Source organism: Coturnix japonica, chromosome 28 (genome assembly GCF_001577835.2).
Source record: "Coturnix japonica isolate 7356 chromosome 28, Coturnix japonica 2.1, whole genome shotgun sequence".
Lineage (NCBI taxonomy): Eukaryota > Metazoa > Chordata > Aves > Galliformes > Phasianidae > Coturnix > Coturnix japonica.
The window spans coordinates 3,802,268-3,820,362 of NC_029543.1; the positions used below are offsets into that span (position 1 = coordinate 3,802,268).

The 18,095-nt window shown below is 39.7% G+C and overlaps 1 protein-coding gene across 3 annotated transcripts in view; it reads right to left on the bottom strand.

Moving 5' to 3' along the window:
- The window catches only part of KDM4B (lysine demethylase 4B), an 84,637-nt gene continuing 66,542 nt past the window's right edge, over positions 1 to 18,095 (bottom strand). For all 3 annotated transcript variants that reach the window (XM_032441011.1, XM_032441009.1, XM_032441008.1), the window contains 9 exons: positions 16,907 to 17,129; positions 14,286 to 14,362; positions 14,061 to 14,116; positions 13,465 to 13,573; positions 8,178 to 8,363; positions 7,916 to 8,080; positions 7,157 to 7,276; positions 3,986 to 4,078; positions 1 to 2,273 (listed from right to left, as the gene is read on the bottom strand). In XM_032441011.1, the coding sequence (XP_032296902.1) occupies positions 2,088 to 2,273; positions 3,986 to 4,078; positions 7,157 to 7,276; positions 7,916 to 8,080; positions 8,178 to 8,363; positions 13,465 to 13,573; positions 14,061 to 14,116; positions 14,286 to 14,362; positions 16,907 to 17,129 (1,215 nt within the window). In that variant the 3' untranslated portion in view covers positions 1 to 2,087. The remainder of the gene's footprint in view (positions 2,274 to 3,985; positions 4,079 to 7,156; positions 7,277 to 7,915; positions 8,081 to 8,177; positions 8,364 to 13,464; positions 13,574 to 14,060; positions 14,117 to 14,285; positions 14,363 to 16,906; positions 17,130 to 18,095) is intronic.

Here is an 18,095-nt window from a genome sequence, read left to right on the forward strand (position 1 = left end):
TTGCCAATGTTTAAAACTTTTATTAGACTCAGTTTTTTGATTCTCAGAGACTTCTATTGAAAACGTCAAAACCTCAGAAATAAAAGAAAAACCCATTTCAAGCTTCCTACAATCATGCACGTGTGCTCACCAAGAAAGTAACCCACAGTGGAGGCAGTGAGAAATAAAGGAACTGCAATTCCCTCAAGGGAGAACAAAAACAAAAAAGAAAATTAAAAAAACAAATCACTGTCTCCACTCTTCACTGGGGCAGTTTAAAACCCATCGAGTCTTGTAAGATGCTCAGCTGCCATCTGCCAGCTCGCAAATCCTTCCCACTTATTCCCTTAAAGATCCAACTGTAGCACTGCTTAAAAAACATTCCCCAGAACAACGATCACCTTGCTAAGGGGCTTAAGAGAACAAAAAAATTAAGAAAATTGGAATATTCTCTCTTTCTGTCCAGTGATTTCAGGGAATTAAGTGGAAAAGATTGCCACGTAGCATTCAGGGTAGTTTCTACCAGGCCAGGACATCCAGGTGAGCAGTGATACATCCCTGCCCCTCCCCTCACCCAGACATTCTGGAAGCCACATCCCCTTCCCAGCTCTGCACTAGAGCTGCCTTTGTCCTTCCTTCTGATAAGGTCCTCCAAAGAAAGCAGAGGAGTTTCCAGTGACTCCAGCAGGGTTTTGGTTCAGGCTCTTATAAAACACTGTTCCATAACAGCTCTTCGACCGGAGGTGATTTCCAAGTGTCCAAGTGGGAGCTGCCTACTCTCAATACTTGAGGATTTGTTTTTGCTTTTAATGCTCATTCAATTCTCGGTGAATTGAGTCCAATCAAATGAAGGGCTTGCAATCCTCTTCCCAGAAGTATCTCAAAGGCTCAGTCTTTACTTAAGTAAAGGATGTCACAACAATCAAAGATGTTTGGGGAATTTCTTCTTTAATAGGATAAAAGAAAAAAAAAACAAAAACATACAAACACCTCCCGGGTTTCTGCCATGGAATGATTCTCACAACTGTAAGGAGCACAACTCAGAAAAATAAAAATGGAGTCAAAGAAAAGAAAAAGGTTCCTATGGGAGACATGCCTACCAGAGAGCCAGAACAATCCCTTTATGCTCTAGTCTGCAGTGGGGAAGGGGATGGCTCTTAAAGGAACTAACACAAGAAGCAGCAACAAAACACTTGCCAAAACCGAGTGGCATATTATAACTGAAAGCCATGCTCATTGTTGTTTTTTTTGTTTGTTTGTTTTCTTTTTGTTTTTAAACTAGAAAGAAACTTGGATGGCAAAGATGGGAAAGCAAGAATGACCAGAACCTGGCCATTGCTTCACTATGTCCCTTCCTGGTGACATGGCAGAAATGCACACATCTATCACTTCTTTTAGAGAATTAACAGTAAGAAACATCCCAGCTATGAAACATTTCTTTCCCCATTTTCCCTGGATTACAAAGGAGATAGTGTTTGTTTCTTTACAAAAAGGAACCCAGAACTTTCCAGGACATCTGTTCTCGCTTTCTCTCTCCCCACTGTAATATTAGTCACATTTCATTGAGGGGTGAGAGGGGAGGATTTTCTTTTCTGTTTAAAGCCATAATCTAGAAAAATGTTTTGTGGAAACTTTTGTTTTCCAATTTTTGTTTTCTTTTTTCTTTTTTTTTTTTTTTTAATAGTGCTTATTTATAGAAAACTTCACAAAGGTGACTTCTATGTACAGGAAACACCATTCCAAAGGCTGCTTCAGTAGTCAATGTAATAGCACCTTTAAAGACAAAAAGAGTTTGACGTATTTTAAAAAGTCACTTAGTCAAATTTTAACCCTTTCCAAGCCTTATGAAAAGGAGCCAATCACAAAGCTCCATCAGTACAAACGCTGGAAGGTCTCCAGGTGGAACGCTGTCTGAAGGTTTCCCAGGCTCCCAGTTCTATTGGTCTGGCAAAGTAGAGGTAGCGTGCAGCCAGACGGGATTTTCTTGCAGTCCAAAACCAGAAGATGATGAAGAGTTCACAGCACAACACTGGTCTTATATTCCAGAGTTTTCTGGTTATTTTTCTACAGGCTTGAAAAGGGTTAACTTCATATTTAATTAATCCTGGTTAAAACATGTTGCTCTGAGTTCCAGGTTGGTACTGTGTCTGCAACAGGCTCCCCATAAAGGCCAAGTAATCTGGGTTTTGTCCATACTCTTCAGGATTCCTTGCATTCCCCAGCCGGGGACGCTTGGCTGCTCTCATTTCATCTCCCGAAAATACATCTTCCTGAGGGGCCCCAGTGCTGAGGGACTGCAGGAGACATGAAAGTACAGTATTAGAGGCATAGGAGGAAAACAGAGGTAGCTGTGCACAAACTGTGGAGTGCACCCGCTTAACCAGGCAGCAGGCTTAACATGGCAGCAAACGGTTTGGTACAGTGACTTTCTGAAGAAAATCTGAATTCCAAAGCATGCAAAGCACACAGCTTAAAGAAAAACTTCTGGGCTTCTGAAGCCAAACTGGAAGGAGAAGCTCTTGAGTTGCTTTCCTTCTATATCAGAATATCTTTTACTTTGATTCCTGCCTTGACAGTTTGCTGTTTGCACTTGCCCTCCTCTGTCTCTTCACATTGTCCACTCTTAGAATGCCCACAGGAAACAGGGGCTTCCCTGATGTCTGATAAAGAAAGGAAAGACCCAAAGGAAGCACCTGAGGGCTAAGGTGACTTTACAGAAGATTGCTTCTGTTCATCCTCCTCTTACACTCTCAAAAGAGATGCACTTCTCCTACTGCTTTGTTTCTCCATTCCACTGTTCTATAAAAAAACACCATGAGCATTACTTCTGAGGAGTATCATATGAAGACTTTGGGAGCAGAATGTATAGGAGAAGAATCCTATCTTTCAGCCTGGCTTGAAACATTTTGTTCACTTCAGAGCCTACATTCCTTTCCTGGGACTGATATAAAGCCCAATGGTCTCTACTGCAGACGCTTCTTTGTCACCAAAAATCTTTGGAGGATAACATGGTATATTATTGCTTAACTGTAAAATTTATGCTTTGAGGCCTTATGGAAATAAAGTGCCTCTAAGAAGATCGAGAAGCTGTACAGAGGGGCATTGCAGACAGTGTTTTACAAATGTTACTTGGATAAAACCCTTTCAAAGTGTAAGCAAGTGAAGTTTTCCTCCAAACCTGAGGAAAACATGATAAAATGTGATTTTTTTTCCCACATAAATAACTGTTACTATGTATTTTTTGACAATGAGCCTCTCATGCTTCTGCTAGTGGTTCAGAATATCACTGGTTCAACTTGGAATAGCAGTTCACGTGTGCTTAAGCAATGGTTGGACCATCATTTTGTCTGTTAAGAGACTGAAGGCCACAAACAAATCACAGATAACTCTGTAAACCTGTCCCTGTCATTCAGGATCTAACACAACAGACATTTAAAATGAAGAGAAAAACTATTCTTCACTGGCATAGAATGCTGTCTCAGCATTTGGTTGAATAATAGTCAAAGGATGATGTTAGAAAACATCCAGCAAACAAACCACACAATAAATCCCTCATTTTCTGGGCTGGATATTTCAGTTGCGTACAATTAAAGGCAGGGTGACCTTTTAGATAAGAGCTTTGTAGGTAAGGATCCTGTTTGGTAAAAAACAGCTTTGGTCCAATGTCACTAATTCAGTTCTCCAGAAAGCACTTAGCTATGGGCCAATCCATCTGATTGAAGATGAAAGGCAGTACTGAGAAACAACGGTAGTCCATATAACTAAATTCATGACGTAAAATTTTAGAAATGTAATCTTTTAGCTAGAGAAAAAACACTTACAAGCTTCACAAGCATTTACACATCAAGGATTTCAACAACTCCACATATTTTGTGGGTGACCTGGAATTTACAGCTGCAGAAAATGAAAGCTGCCTTCATCTCATGTCTAAACAGTATGTTAAGAAAATGTGAAAAAGTACTTCAAGCCTCAGCTATTTCATTGTTTCTTTTAGTTCAATACCCACCAAGCGAGACTTCACTCTCTTTGGAAGCTCCTCCTCCAAGGTATAAATATCACCACGCTTTACCATTAGTTGGGAGCCATCTTCAAACTCAACCTGCACAGTAGAAAGAAAACGAAATAAGAACGTTTGGCTTCTAGATTCGCAGTACTTGATCAGTTCAGTCACAGATAATGCCACGCATTCATGGGAATACCAAGGAAGCATCAGCAGCCAGTTCCATGGATGATACACTAGTCTTGGCACTGCATCTCTCTAACTTTGCTGTTGAATGAGCTTTGTTAAGAAGGCTGAACCCAAAAAGAACTCTATTTCAGCACTGTTCAGGCATCCCTGTTTTATCTGGCCCAAGCAATTTCTTTCAGTGTTCCTGCAGATTAGAAAGGCTGTGCTGCAGCACGTCTGCTACCCTCCAAGTCAGACGTCAGAGCACTAAAAATTTCCACTAATTTTTTCTTTTTTCTTAATTCAAATCCTGAAAAAAAACAAAAAAAAAAAAACAACAAAAAAAGCTTTTCACTTATAATAAAAGGCAGCCCTGTATTCAGGCCAATATGGTAATAAGAATTTCTTTCATCTTAAACAAAGAATTTTTACACGTCATAAGGAAACAACTGCAGCTACTAAAATACATTTCCATTAAGCAGAAATAATCAGTCAGGTACAATAAATGGTGGTTAGTCCTCATGTTAAATCTTTTGCACTAAGCACTGATTGTGTCATGAATTATGCATCAGTTGTTATAGCAACATTTATTCATGGAAACATGCATATAAAATTGTTAAAATTATTAGAAGTTTTTAAGAGATGCTCACTTCCTTTGCTTAGGGCTTGTACTTTTCTGCATAATGCAGAAAGACAAACAACACAGTTAATGTGGTACAGCAGGTTCAAACTGGACACGTTCAGGAAGAAGCAAACACCTGCACTCTGAGCTCCTCCTTTGCTGTCCAGGTCTTATAACTTATCAGCTACTCCTGATCTGTGATGCCTGCTGAGGTGCCTTGGCTGACCAATGCACACCAACAGTAATAACTAAGCAGGTAGGAGGAAAACCTTTGAAAGATGAGCTCTGCTGAGCTGGTTTAAGATGCTCCCACTCCCATTTACTCTCTGGTTTTACAGATCTCTGGGGAACAGAATTAACAGCCCAGCTACAAGCAGATTCCTGTCTGCCATTTCCACAGAATGTGCTCAGCTTCAGCAGCAAGGGAGGACTGGCAGCACAGGCAATGACATCTTCAGCTATCACAATTAAAGTTCCAAACTACTGATATGGTTCATGATCCTCCTATGAATACACATTAGAATACATTAAAAGTTGTTTGGACTAACAGACATATACATATATCTAAATATACCAATTTAATCTTAGCACACAAAATACAAACTTAGAGATGTGAATTGGAAAGCTACTGTAACATAAGACAGGACAAGTTTAAAATGCAAAAGCTAATCCATGCTGTCTTCCTCTGAACACACTAATTTCATAACAGAACTGTCTCTGTGTTATTAAATACAATCCTATTCCAAAACAGACAATAGAGATTCACGGCGACTGCTGAAAAAAATATGCACATAGGAAACCAATGTGGAAAGCTATTCCGGCTTTTTTCCCTGTGGAGAAGAGCTTTACTTATAGGTAACTATGTGATTTGAAAAACATGCATATTTTTCTGTCATCTGGCACTTGAAGTGGAATAGCCTATTTCAAATTATTTTACCTTCAAGAAATCAATGACAATTTCCTATAGTGTGATTAAACTGGAAAGCATGCATAAAATAAATCTTCACGGAACAACGTATTGTACCTATTCATAACCTGGGTCACCTGGATCACATCTTCTCTGAAGCAGTTGCCTTCCATTACACACACAAAAAAGACTGTTAACTAACAAGGTGGGCTATTGTGCTATTGGCACACAGATATGAAACACTCTGTGTGCAGAAAGGGTAGAAATCAGAACCCAATTTCAAACAAATGCAAGATTTGGGACTTCCTTTGCCTTTTACAATTGTCTAGGGGCACCAACCTCTTTAAAATAACCATTTTTTGCAAATTCCTGCATGCATTTTTCAAAAGAATGTGCACAAAGTACACCTTCCTTTACAAATCACTGTTATTTTCAACTTCTTGGTACCATTTAAAATAGATTTAGTCATATGAATGTACTGCGTCTTATAAAACCTTCTGTGCTGAAATATCAACGCTGTGTACCAGGTTAAATCTTCCCTTATTCACTACCACAATGTTCTAGAAACAAAGATCTTGTCTGTGTAACAGGCTCAAAGACCAAAAACTGCCTGCTACTCTTCTCATCTTAAAAATGGAGGTGTTCAGAGGGTATAAGGCTGTTATTCCTACACACTGCTACTCTTTTACAAAGTCCCTTCCCATGACTAGAAGTAATCTGATCCATCATTTCTCTTACTGTCCCTTGAATTGTCAAGGAAAGTTTTAATTATGTAAATACTGACTCATGGGAAACTGTAGGTCATGAGCTACATTAGCACAACTGTTGGACAGCCATCAGAGAATACTGGAGCAGGTCACTTTGGCCTGAGCTGTTTTATCACTAACAAAGCTGAGCCACCAGCTGTAAAACTCTTTTCCCCCACAATGGAGGTGAATGGCCTCTCCTTCACAAGCTCTCTGTTATGGGCACTCCCATGTAGAATTGTTAATAGTGAAAGCTCAGACAGGAAACAATTGCTATGGGTCACAGGAAAGGAGCACCTTCTAGGGACCATCCCATTGCCTCTTTGTCCATGTAAAGAGCGAAGACATTTACTTTCAAGAGGAAAGCTACTTCATGCCAAACAATCCTGTATCCTTTTGTTTTACTCTTTTATCCTTCGATCCAAGTGAAAGATCTGCACAACTCTGAACAAAAAGCTGCGTGTTTTTCTCACTGTAAGAAAAAATTATGTTTTAAAAGCACAGTCTAGACATACTTCTATTCATACACCCATATTGTCACAGAAAACCTTCATCCTGATCTTAGTATAACACATTTCTCTTCAGACTACCAGTAGTATCAACTCCAGAAAGCAAACTCCCTCTTCATGAGTAAAGCATCTCTCTTCAGAGTAAACATCCCAGTACCCAGGGAGCAATTAGGGCAACAGTCAGACATACTGACATGAAGCATGTAGATACTTCTCCATACCCACCTGATAAATCTGACTGATCTGGGCTGCGATAAACTTGGCCTTATAGATGATCCCATCTGTCCACTGCAGTTGAACCATCTCACCCTCTGGAGGGGGTCCCAGTTGAATGCAGTCTCTGCTCTGAGGATGTAGAGGCAAAGAGGTCAGAGAGCCAGAACAGACAAAACTCAACAACTAGTAGAGGAGGTCACTAGTCAGGGAAGCTGCCAATTAACACTACGATTAAGCATGAGAAAATTACTAGATTCGTGATTAACTAGTCCCAAACAAACCAATAAACAGTGAAAAAGGGGAAATAAAACACTTGCACCTTCTGGTGACAGTACTCAGTTCTAGAAAATTTCTTATTACAGATCCCAAACCACCAAATTGCCAATGTCAACAAAAACATGCGGGTTGTCTTGCTGTGTTTCACATGGTGAATCAATGGCTCAATCAAGAAGAAAAAGCATGAGATGACAAGTCAGCCTTTTTTATACATTCCTTCTATTTCAACCCTAAGTGCTTACAGACAATCTGCTTCCCCCATGAATCACAGTTGTCAGTTGAAAAACTAGAGATTATTCAACCAAAAACGAGATGCAACATAAAACAAACACTGCTTTCTGTTAAGTCCTACACACACAGAAAAACTCCATCTTTGTAAAGAAAAAAAATAATGAAATGAGATAAAGTCATAAAGAGGAAGGACAGAGATGAAGAACAGTATGAGGTTACACTCATTTGTAACTGTAATAGCCTCCATAGCCAGCTGCTTACAATAATGCTTTCTGGGTAAACGTTGTCACTGTATGAACCATCATCAAAGTTCACTTCATAGAAGGTCTGTGTCGTCATGCCAATCACTTTACATCTGTAGTAGAGACCATTCCTGTTCTTTGTGATCACAGTCTGTCCAAGGGTCACCTCCCTTCGAAACTGAATCTGTGCGGCAGAGGAAAGGAAGAAACATATAATTGGAAAATCCGTGTTAAAAATGCAGGTGCAGGGAAACAAAAACAGAACCAACCAACAAACTCACATTCTGGTTGGCTGCTTTGTGTTTGAAGCAGGTGATGGACACAACGTAGGGCCAGTCGTCGGGCTCCATGGGCACGCCAGCAGCATGTGCGCAGGTCACGTGGAAGGAAGTGGAGCAGTGCTCGTAGGAGCACTGGATGCAGGCACCAGACACTTTCTTCATCCGCTTTCGACAGTACACGCATTTCTGAAAAGAAGAACAAGGTCAGCATCACGCAGTCAGCAGTAGCTTTAAGGCAACATACTGGCACCCTGATGACTGACAGGGTCAGAATTCCGTACTGTTAGTGTACACAGCAAAGAAGCCACAACCTAAACTTGGGATGTTTCATGCTAGGGGGTCAAGACTGACACTACCAGAACTGCCCGTCCAACTACAACTGCTTGCCCAGAATCACTGATAAGCCGAGGAACTACAGCAGGAACTGATGTCATTCCCACAAATGTGATGGCATCTACCACTGATTGAGTCCTCCAGCACCATACTAACAGTGAAACAGGCTTAAATCCAATTTGAGATTGTGTTCACTGAAGGACTGAAAGGGAGGATAGGGCAGACAAACACATATCAGTATTATCAAAGAATGGCTGCAGTGTAATACTCTTATATATACACGATTCCCTCTCATATACAAAATAGCTGTGATTTCAAGCAGCAGATAAATCTTCAGAGCTACACTGCAATAAAATAATGCTTTCATTTTCAGAAAGAATGGAACATGGGATAACTATGTAATACTCTGTTCTGTTCTATTCAATGGAATGTTATATCTATTTGATCTAACAGAAAATCATTTCTTGTAATGGAACAAAATCTTATGTTGTTTTTTTTTGTTTTGTTTTTTGTACAAAAACATATCAACTGAAAACATTTTATTGGAATTCATGTCAGATTGGATGTGGCAGACAACACAGAAAAAATAAAAACCAAGTACCAAACATCAGAACTTCAGGGCATGAAATCTTCTGGTATTTTTAAAATATCTTCTGCAAAGGAGATCTATTCATTAGACTCATCTAACGAGACAAAACTGAAGGGGGACAGGTAAGCACTTTAAGACATGACTGCTTTAAAAGTTTTTTGGAGGCTGGAAGCAAGTATTAGGTGTCAGCAGGAAACAAGATGAACCTCCTCATTCATTCCCTCCTCATTCATTACCTCCCTGCACCAAATTGTTTCCCTCAGAAATATAGATGAGATTTTGGTAGTCCCAGTCCAAAGGATTTTACATTGGATGCTTGGTAATGTTTCCATACAGCTATTTGGAATTGCTATTCTTAAGCCTGGGGAGTCTGTCACTGATTAGTGACAGCTTCTTTACATTGGCTGAGGCTTCTCAGATGAGGCAAATCAGGGAAATTATCATGCCTGAGATGAACACGCATTTTACTTGTTAGAATTAATTGTGCTACTTAAAACAATCCAAATAAATAAAATCCTGAGCGACATCATATACCCATGAATCTGACTAAACATCCCAGTAATTTGTTTATTAGGGAAACTATTCCCTACAGAACAGAGGAATGCAATAATTTTTAGTGCCCATTTCTAGATGACTGTCTCCAAAGCACACAACATGAGCTTGTCTCAGCTACTGTCCCACTGTCTGATTGACTGTCTCCATCTTAAACCATCCATCCACTGGGATATAAATGTCCCATAATCAAACATGATGCAATGCATGACAGTCTTTCTCTCGCCACAGTGCCTGATGTTAAACATGGTCTTTCTTTGCCTCGTTACATCTTCATGGTCTCTCATTTGCTTCACTCCTGTTAAAGCACTGTTTAACGTACACAACATCACAGAACTCATGACCTGAGCTGCAAGATCTGTGTGAATGACTGCATCCCATAGGATTACCAATGCAATATAAGCTGCCTGATCTCACACAGTCAGTCTCTATAGCTCCCAGAAGTACAAATTCACTCTGCTGCCAGATCTGAGTCAACTGAAGAGTGCATCCTCAAAAATATGCAGAGTTGTAAAGCATTATCAACTATGTAATAAACGCAAACAAAGAATTGCCAAATTTCAGAGCTATATTTTTGTTCTCATAGTACATGGGACCCAGGTAAGAGCTATAAAGCATTGCCAAGGCAAATAAAAACCATTCCTTCTCCAAAGAGTATTTCTTTCTTCCTTCAAAGCAAAACACACAAAAGAAGGGGAGATGCCTTCTTCCTTATTTCATGCCAGCCAGCCGCTCCCATCCCACAGGGATCTGAAGTAAGTCAAATTCACTTCCTGTGAGCTAAATTAAGTCAGTATGTTTACACCAAAGATTAATTTGGACTTATTTACTTACATTAACAAAAGCCAGGAAATTCAAAGTCAGGGCCTTACTGTTGCCAGAATGTGGGTTGGTTTTTTTTTGTATTTAATAAGCAATGCCTTTATCATTCTGTAAACCATGTTCAAAAGCCAGATAAGCACTACAGCAAAGTGCACAGCAGGAACACAGCACTGAAAGCAAGTCAATAGCAATGAGATCTCATTATTAAACTGTCAATACCTAATTCTCTCGCCAGCAGGGACAACTGCTGATATACAGTGTGCTCAATACTGCTTCTCCAGGGAGCATTAACCCTCAAGCATCAGGAACCTCCCTTTATTGATGCAAACAGGACTCTTCCAGGACAAGAGGATTAGCATGCATTTAATGACAGCCAAGCAGCAAACAAATTCCTCACGACAGAGAAGAGAGATACACAAGTGGAATATCAAGAGCAAATATGATTAAAGGATAAAAAAAAAAAAGAAAGCCACAGTGAGACTGAAATGCAGGAGATGTGGAGGGAGTAAGAACACTGAACATCTGGAAGCGTGGGAGATGGGACGTATAGAATCACAAGTGCCAAGTACTACAGGGAAACAGCACGTGCAAGATTAAAGATGTTTTCTGAGGGAGGGAATATGTGAAAAGGTCTGAAAGCCCAGAAGAAAAATCCTCAGAATGAATGCACATTGGAGAGTCAGGTCATAGCTGGAAGTAAGGAATGGGCTGTTTCCTGCTTGATGAACACTTCAATTCATTTACTCCACTGAGGAATGACAGCTAATTATTCCAAATTTCCACATCAGAAATAATTTATGCACACAGGCTTGTAATACACCATTAATCAGGAAGCGAGCAAACTACATTCTTCAAATGATTCAATACCCACAAATGAACAGGTAAGCCTGTGCTGCAAAACTGGTGTAAGTTTTGCAACAGGAGATACTCCTCAAACTGGTCACTGTAACTCCTTGACACATCAGCCCTCTCACAGTAACTTAAAGCACTTAAAACAACAGCAACAATAAATAATAATCACAGATAGTCTTCTCTACTCACTTCAACTAATCTCCATATTATTTCTTCTATATTCTTCTATCTTTTTCAGCAAGAAATGTCAGCTCTAATTTTATCTAGCACTACATCAACCTTAATGACAATACCAGATCTAACACTGGTGCCTTCCAGTGAGCTTTGGTATGGCTTCCTAGATAAGCTGCTGGCAGAAGCACCACCACCTTTACATCTCAGTTATTATTGTTATCTAGTTCATAACACTAAACTGATTTCAAGTTTTAGCTCAATACAATTTGCTTTCTTTTCTGAAGCAAATGACACTCAAAGGAACTTGATGATTCTTGAGGTCCTTTCCAATCCAAGCCACTCTTTGATTCTATGAAAGTCACATTAAATGTGACGGCAACACCAATAACCTGCTGTCAACAGACACTGAGGAACATGCATCCTTTCTGTAACAGCATTCATAAGTATGACCAACAGAGCAGAATTATTTCTGTAATCAGTAATTAGGTTAAAATTCTACTTCTTACATCCTGGCAGCTACAGTATAGATGGACTACAACACTGAAGAAATTAACAAAACTATAAAGCTTTAATTCAGGAATAAAGACGTAGTAGGTCAGCAAGGCTTTGGATGGAACCGCCATCAGAACAGAATGAAGCAAAGTTTTACATCCACTAATAGGGGCCAGGCTTTATAGGACTGTAAGGTAGCCACAGAAGAGTTAAAGAATTAAGACAATATTTTTTTTGTGAGGCTCCATTAAGCAGTACAAGTAAGTCTTGTGTAAAAGGATTTTTAGTTCATCATTACAAGTGCTGGTAATGAAGAGGATGCATGCTGGAAATGTCAGATGATCCATAAAGACCCAGTGCTGTAAGATTTATCACTCACTCTCACACCATGCTGCTCCATCACTCCACTTTAATAATGAATGCTTTTTACATTCACATTTGTGTACAAAACCCATTTGCACAACAGAAATAACTCTGGAAGCAGACAGATTCCTCCTAATCTCTCACCCAGGCCTGTCTGGGCTGCCTGCACTAAATAGCTGCACAGTGAACAAATACATCAGTGCTAACCAATGTATCACTGCTAACATCACCTTCCCCCATACCACACTCAACTATTATCCAACTGAATTCTGTACGAAATAAGCAACAAAAGTATGATTTATTTTGCAATAATGCTGTATAGAGATGGAGCATTAACTAACATGAAGATTAATTGCTCTGAGCTAATGAATCATTCATTACTAATCCCTCATATGAGACTACGTGCAGCTAAATAACAAACTGTAGCTGGACTTTATTAAGATCTTTGTGGTGTCTCACAGCCATGGTCACAAATATATGTTTATTGATTTCTACAATACATTTCTTGATGAACAAGCAGAAATACTTTAAAGAAAGTTCAAACGAATTACAGATGAACTAGTCAGCGTACATGAGCTTCTTTACAGTTACTATCTCCCAACCCACTCCTGCCATGAAGTGCTTAGTTTAACCCCCAGTGTGAGGTGGATAAGTATCCTGTGCTCCATCTAGGGTAAGAGCACACTCCTAGAGACTAAAGGCACATCAGTGTTTAGATGTCAAATGCTTAGACAGCACCTCAAGAGAACATCCAAATAATACAGCTCCCTAGTGCATTTGTATAAGGGCATGTAGTGACAAGACGAAGAGAAAAGGCTTTGAACTGAAAAAGGGTAAATTTAGACCAGATATCAGGAAGAAATTCTCTACTGAGGGTGGTGAGACACTGGAACAGCCTGCCCAGTGAGGCTGTGAACGCCCCCTCCCTGGAATCATTCAAATCCATGCTGGGTGGCACTTCGAGCAACCTGGTCTAGAGAAAGGTGTCCCTGCCCATAGCAGAGGGGTTGGAACTAGATGACCTTAAAGGTCTCTTCCAACCCAAACCACTCTATGATTCTACAATCTGTGGGGAAAAGAGTGAGAACACTGACATCAAAAGACACCTACCAATTTCCACCTCTGCTCTGGAATAGCAGTGATATCCACAGGATGACGCTCTATTACATTGAGAAAACGGGCCTCAGGGACAGCAATAGCACAAATTATATGGACCCACCTGGAAAAAAAGGTAGAGGAAACAGAGTATAACACTATTTGAATTAAACACCCCAGAGGGCAGTTAACATTTCTCTGACTCCTTCACCTACAGTATTAAGGCATGTTTATGGTGGTGCTTGGCAGCCTTGGCAGCATTACCAGCTAATTTGTTAATCACTGTTGCCAAGGTAAAGGTCTCTGGAACAACTGGGCTCAATCTTCTTAGGCATTTGATCTTGGATGATACTTAATGTTTTCTGAAAAATAACTTTTAACTGAGAAGGAACCAAATTTAGAGTGTTCAGGGCCACATTACCCTGCTATTGAAAAAACTGGTCCCACCTGTTAGATAGCATTTACCAGAGTTCACCCTGACAATTAAGTGAGTAGCATTTACCTCCACAATGCTAGAAATTGCTGATACACTGGGCATCAAACCCAAATACACAATACTAGAACATAAGATGCAAAAGGGGAGAACAAAACCATTTAACAACATGACTTACCGCCCATCAGTGGTCATCTGAAGAGCTCCTCCCCTGAGATTACACAGGCAACATTCCTGTAGTAACAAAACTACTTCAGAGCAGGACTGGAAAGGTCTGCCAGACCATTCAGAAAAGAAGAACAAACAACTATGCCTGGAATGCAAAGGCAATAAATCCCCTCCCCACCACCCATCACTGTGGAAGTATCTCATCAACTCTGTCTCCAGAAGACTGGACGCTTACCGCTGCCCATGCATTGGCTGAGCATCGTGCGCAAGACCAGCTTTCATTCACCAAATCTGGACGTATCCCATAACAGCCTGAAAGAAATGAAGTTACACACATCAGAGTTCTGCTACTATTTTTGTAGTACTAACTTGTAGGCCATTCAGTTCACAAGCATTTTGGAAATTAGGTGCAGTATTTGAATAACTCCAAGGAAAGTCATTCTCAGGGAGTGGACAGAATTTGGAGCAAGAGTTCTGAGAACAAAACACTGAACCAAAAAAAAAAACAAAAAAAAACACATGGAGAAAACCCTGAATACTTTGATCCTTTAAGCAAGGACTGGAGTTAAAGTAATACTACTGCTGCTGGACTTCACCTGCACATCAAAACAAACCACCGAATTCAGCAACAACATTTTTACTTAAGTATTCTAAGCAAGAAGAAACGGTAATATTGCAACAAAATTAAACATGTGCATTTCACATTTAACAGCATTGAAACTACTTCTAATTTCTGGTTATGCGGAATACTAGAAACAACTGATTTTACAGGGCACTTATTACCGTACTATATAAGCAACAATGTACTTCTCAGCAGCACCAAAAGTGGAAAGTGACATTAGGCCTATAATGAATACACTAAAGATAATAAAGCCCTTACACTCCACAAAGGTGCTGAGGTTTGCTACTGAACAATGGCAAAAGACACAAATGCTTTTTTAAAAAGTGCATCTATGTGATCCTACCATGCTTGTAAAGGCTATTCTGTAGCAGAAAATTCAACATATTTATGAATTGCTGGCCAGCATCCTAGCTAACACAAAGCTCAACCAGTGGCCCTCTCCTAACAGAAATGAACATAAAATATCAGCTGGACAGTCTCAAATTACTAAATAAAGCCTAAGAGAAGTTATTCAGAAAGCACTGAGATTGCCCCAATAACTGGATTTATAAAAATTATCCATTTAACCAGACAGTTTGTCAAAAAAGTCAATAATATAGATCCGCAGCTGTCTCCCATACATTAAGTGTCCCTTTATCACTTGGCAAACCAAGAAAGCACATTCAACTCAATCCTGGAAAACAGGCATGGGGGATGAATCTTAATAAGCTAACCTGGAAACTGAGCTACAGGAGAAACTGACACCCTTAACTGAAACATTGTTGGAGCTCAACAGGGTGTAGAATAGCACTGATTTCTTGCTTCAAGTCAAGGCTACAGATCTGAGGGGAGAATAGTCAGGCTTACTAAATCCCAGATCCTCCCTTAACGATGGAACAAGAACATATGCCCTTTTCATGGATTTGTCAACAACAAAAGCCCAGAAACCTCTGCAAAAGCTTTCTTCACTGTGTCCTTGCCGTTGTCATAACCTATCGCAGTTGGGTAAGGGCACTTCTCAATAGGCAAGCAGACTGCCAACTAGTTTTACAGCATGCTGTCAGATAAACCGAACTGCAACTGAATGCTGCAATCCTGTAATAAAAGCAAATGGATTCTCTGCAGCAAAGTCAAAGGCATATCACAGTTCTGCAGTACAAACAGTGACAAGGAAACAAAGCAGACACTTGAAAACACATCAGACTAGAGCACAGAAGTTGAGCCCTATTCCCAAGGGCAAGGCACAGATAAAACAGAAAGCTCAATTTCTCTACATAGTGTCTGAGACTGCAGATTAACAACACTTTGCCCACATAACTCTAACTAAATCAGAGTTTGGACACTGAAAACACTTTGATAGACTAGTCTATTGAAGACATATGGATGCACAAGTTTCAGCATCTCTGGTCTGATCACTACAGAGACCACAGTTTGTGAGGAAAAAAACCAAAATAGTCACACTCTATCGACTGCTCTTATGAACCACAAGTGAGTGACCATAATCACAGCTGCCATGTGGAAGTAGAAGTTGTGATTTAGATCTCCAGAAGAGACAGCCATACTAAGCTGCACAGTGACCTGCAGAAGATAAAACTGGAACAACAGAAGCAATTCCAACTATGCAAGTCAAATAGGATTTCCCATCTGTCAAGATCAAACAGCTGAACAGTAATTTGTCACATCTAGTACAAGTGCAAATGTTAACTGGATATCATACAATCTACAGCGAAGGTACACTCAACGAGGATTAATCAGTTCTTCTTTTAGACAGAACTACCAGCAAAACAAACAGACATATGTTCTTTTTCGTAATCAAGTGCCATTCCTACAAATAGTAACTCAGACACTAATAAAAATATACCTCAGAAACTCCTCCATACAGTGCATTCAAAACAGCAGAACCAAACCAACCTTTCCTTACCTTAGACTGCTTTTTGAACAAACAAAAACAGTACAATAAGCTGTGTGATTTTGGCATTATTGTAAAAAAATAAAAAATAATAACAAAACAAAGATAACAAAATGAAGGCTCTTTTATGCAAACCATAAAAGACTCAGCTATTTGTTTATATTTTATGAATAGTTATTGTCAAGAAGGACTCAAATACACACAGATACTAGTATGAGAAAATGAAGAAGTGGGAGTGACAGGAACAGCAAGCATGTCTACAAGGATTTCAAATACAGTCAACGTAAAAAGAAATTTGAGAGTTTCTGAATATCCAAAACACTTTGGTAACAAAGGAAACACTCACTAGCATGAACCTGCAAGCAGCATTTGGCACAGGATATCAAGGAACTGGTTCCATCTTCTCCAATATATGAATTTGAAGGAAGGGGCTCTGTGTTTTCTCCACTTGAGGTAAAGCACATCTCTGGGATCAGAGGCTTCGTCTTCTGTCCGCACTTAGAAAGGTGGACAAAAGAGGTGGTCTCCCCAGCAGAGACTGGAACAGTTTCTTTATCCACCTGTAAGGACTTGAAGAGAAAAATCACATCACTCTTCTCTAGTCACAGTTTTAACCTAAAAGTCAAAGCAATACCCTCATAAAAAGGTCATCTCCCATCATCTGGCACCTGATATCACACAGCACAAATAAGGAACCTGAAGCTGTATCTTCTCATGCACACTTCCATCTTCTGCTCTTCTCTCATCCTTAGACCTCTACTGGGATTTGCAATTTATTTAAAAACTCAAAGAAACATTAGATTAATGGGAAGCCTTCCCCTTCTCCTTCAGTAAAAATCTAAGTTCGTAAACTGCAGGTGGGCACAACAAGGAGAAAATAAAAATTACTGAAAACAAGACCTCCCACTACTCCCCATGATGCCCTCTGTCCTTTTGGCACTCTTCTTTCCCTTTCTTCCTGCAAGATTTTCTCCAGAAGAACATTTCAAGCTTTCTGGTAGCAGACCAGAGTTAAAAAACAATGGATTAAAATATTCTAGCTGTACCTGCTTTCCTTACAACCTTCATACAATAACATTTGGCAATTCTGAATGATACTTTATACTCAGTATTCGATTGCAGGCTGAGGAGGGTTCTGCTTTTCTCAGAAAAAGCTTCCCCTTTCCTTCACGCCCCCCTCTTCCCCCTTAAGCACCCATTCCTATTGGATATATATAGCCAGATTTAGTCTATAAGCATACAAGAATAAATCAATACACAACTAGGCAAAAAACAAATTCACCTGACAAATTCTGCCTTTCTGCTATAATACATCTCAAAGCATATTGGTTGTTTCCAAAAAATGATCCATACACATACTGAGTAAATCTTTATTTTGCTGCTTATTTGCATATATTCAAAAATCCAGGCACACATCTACACAAGAGCAATACACAGGCCCAACATGGCACTGGTTCTCTGCATGAAATTGTGTTTGCAGTGCAAAGCTCTGTATGTGCCATTTAAATAATGAAAGCTAAGATAACTAGAGAATC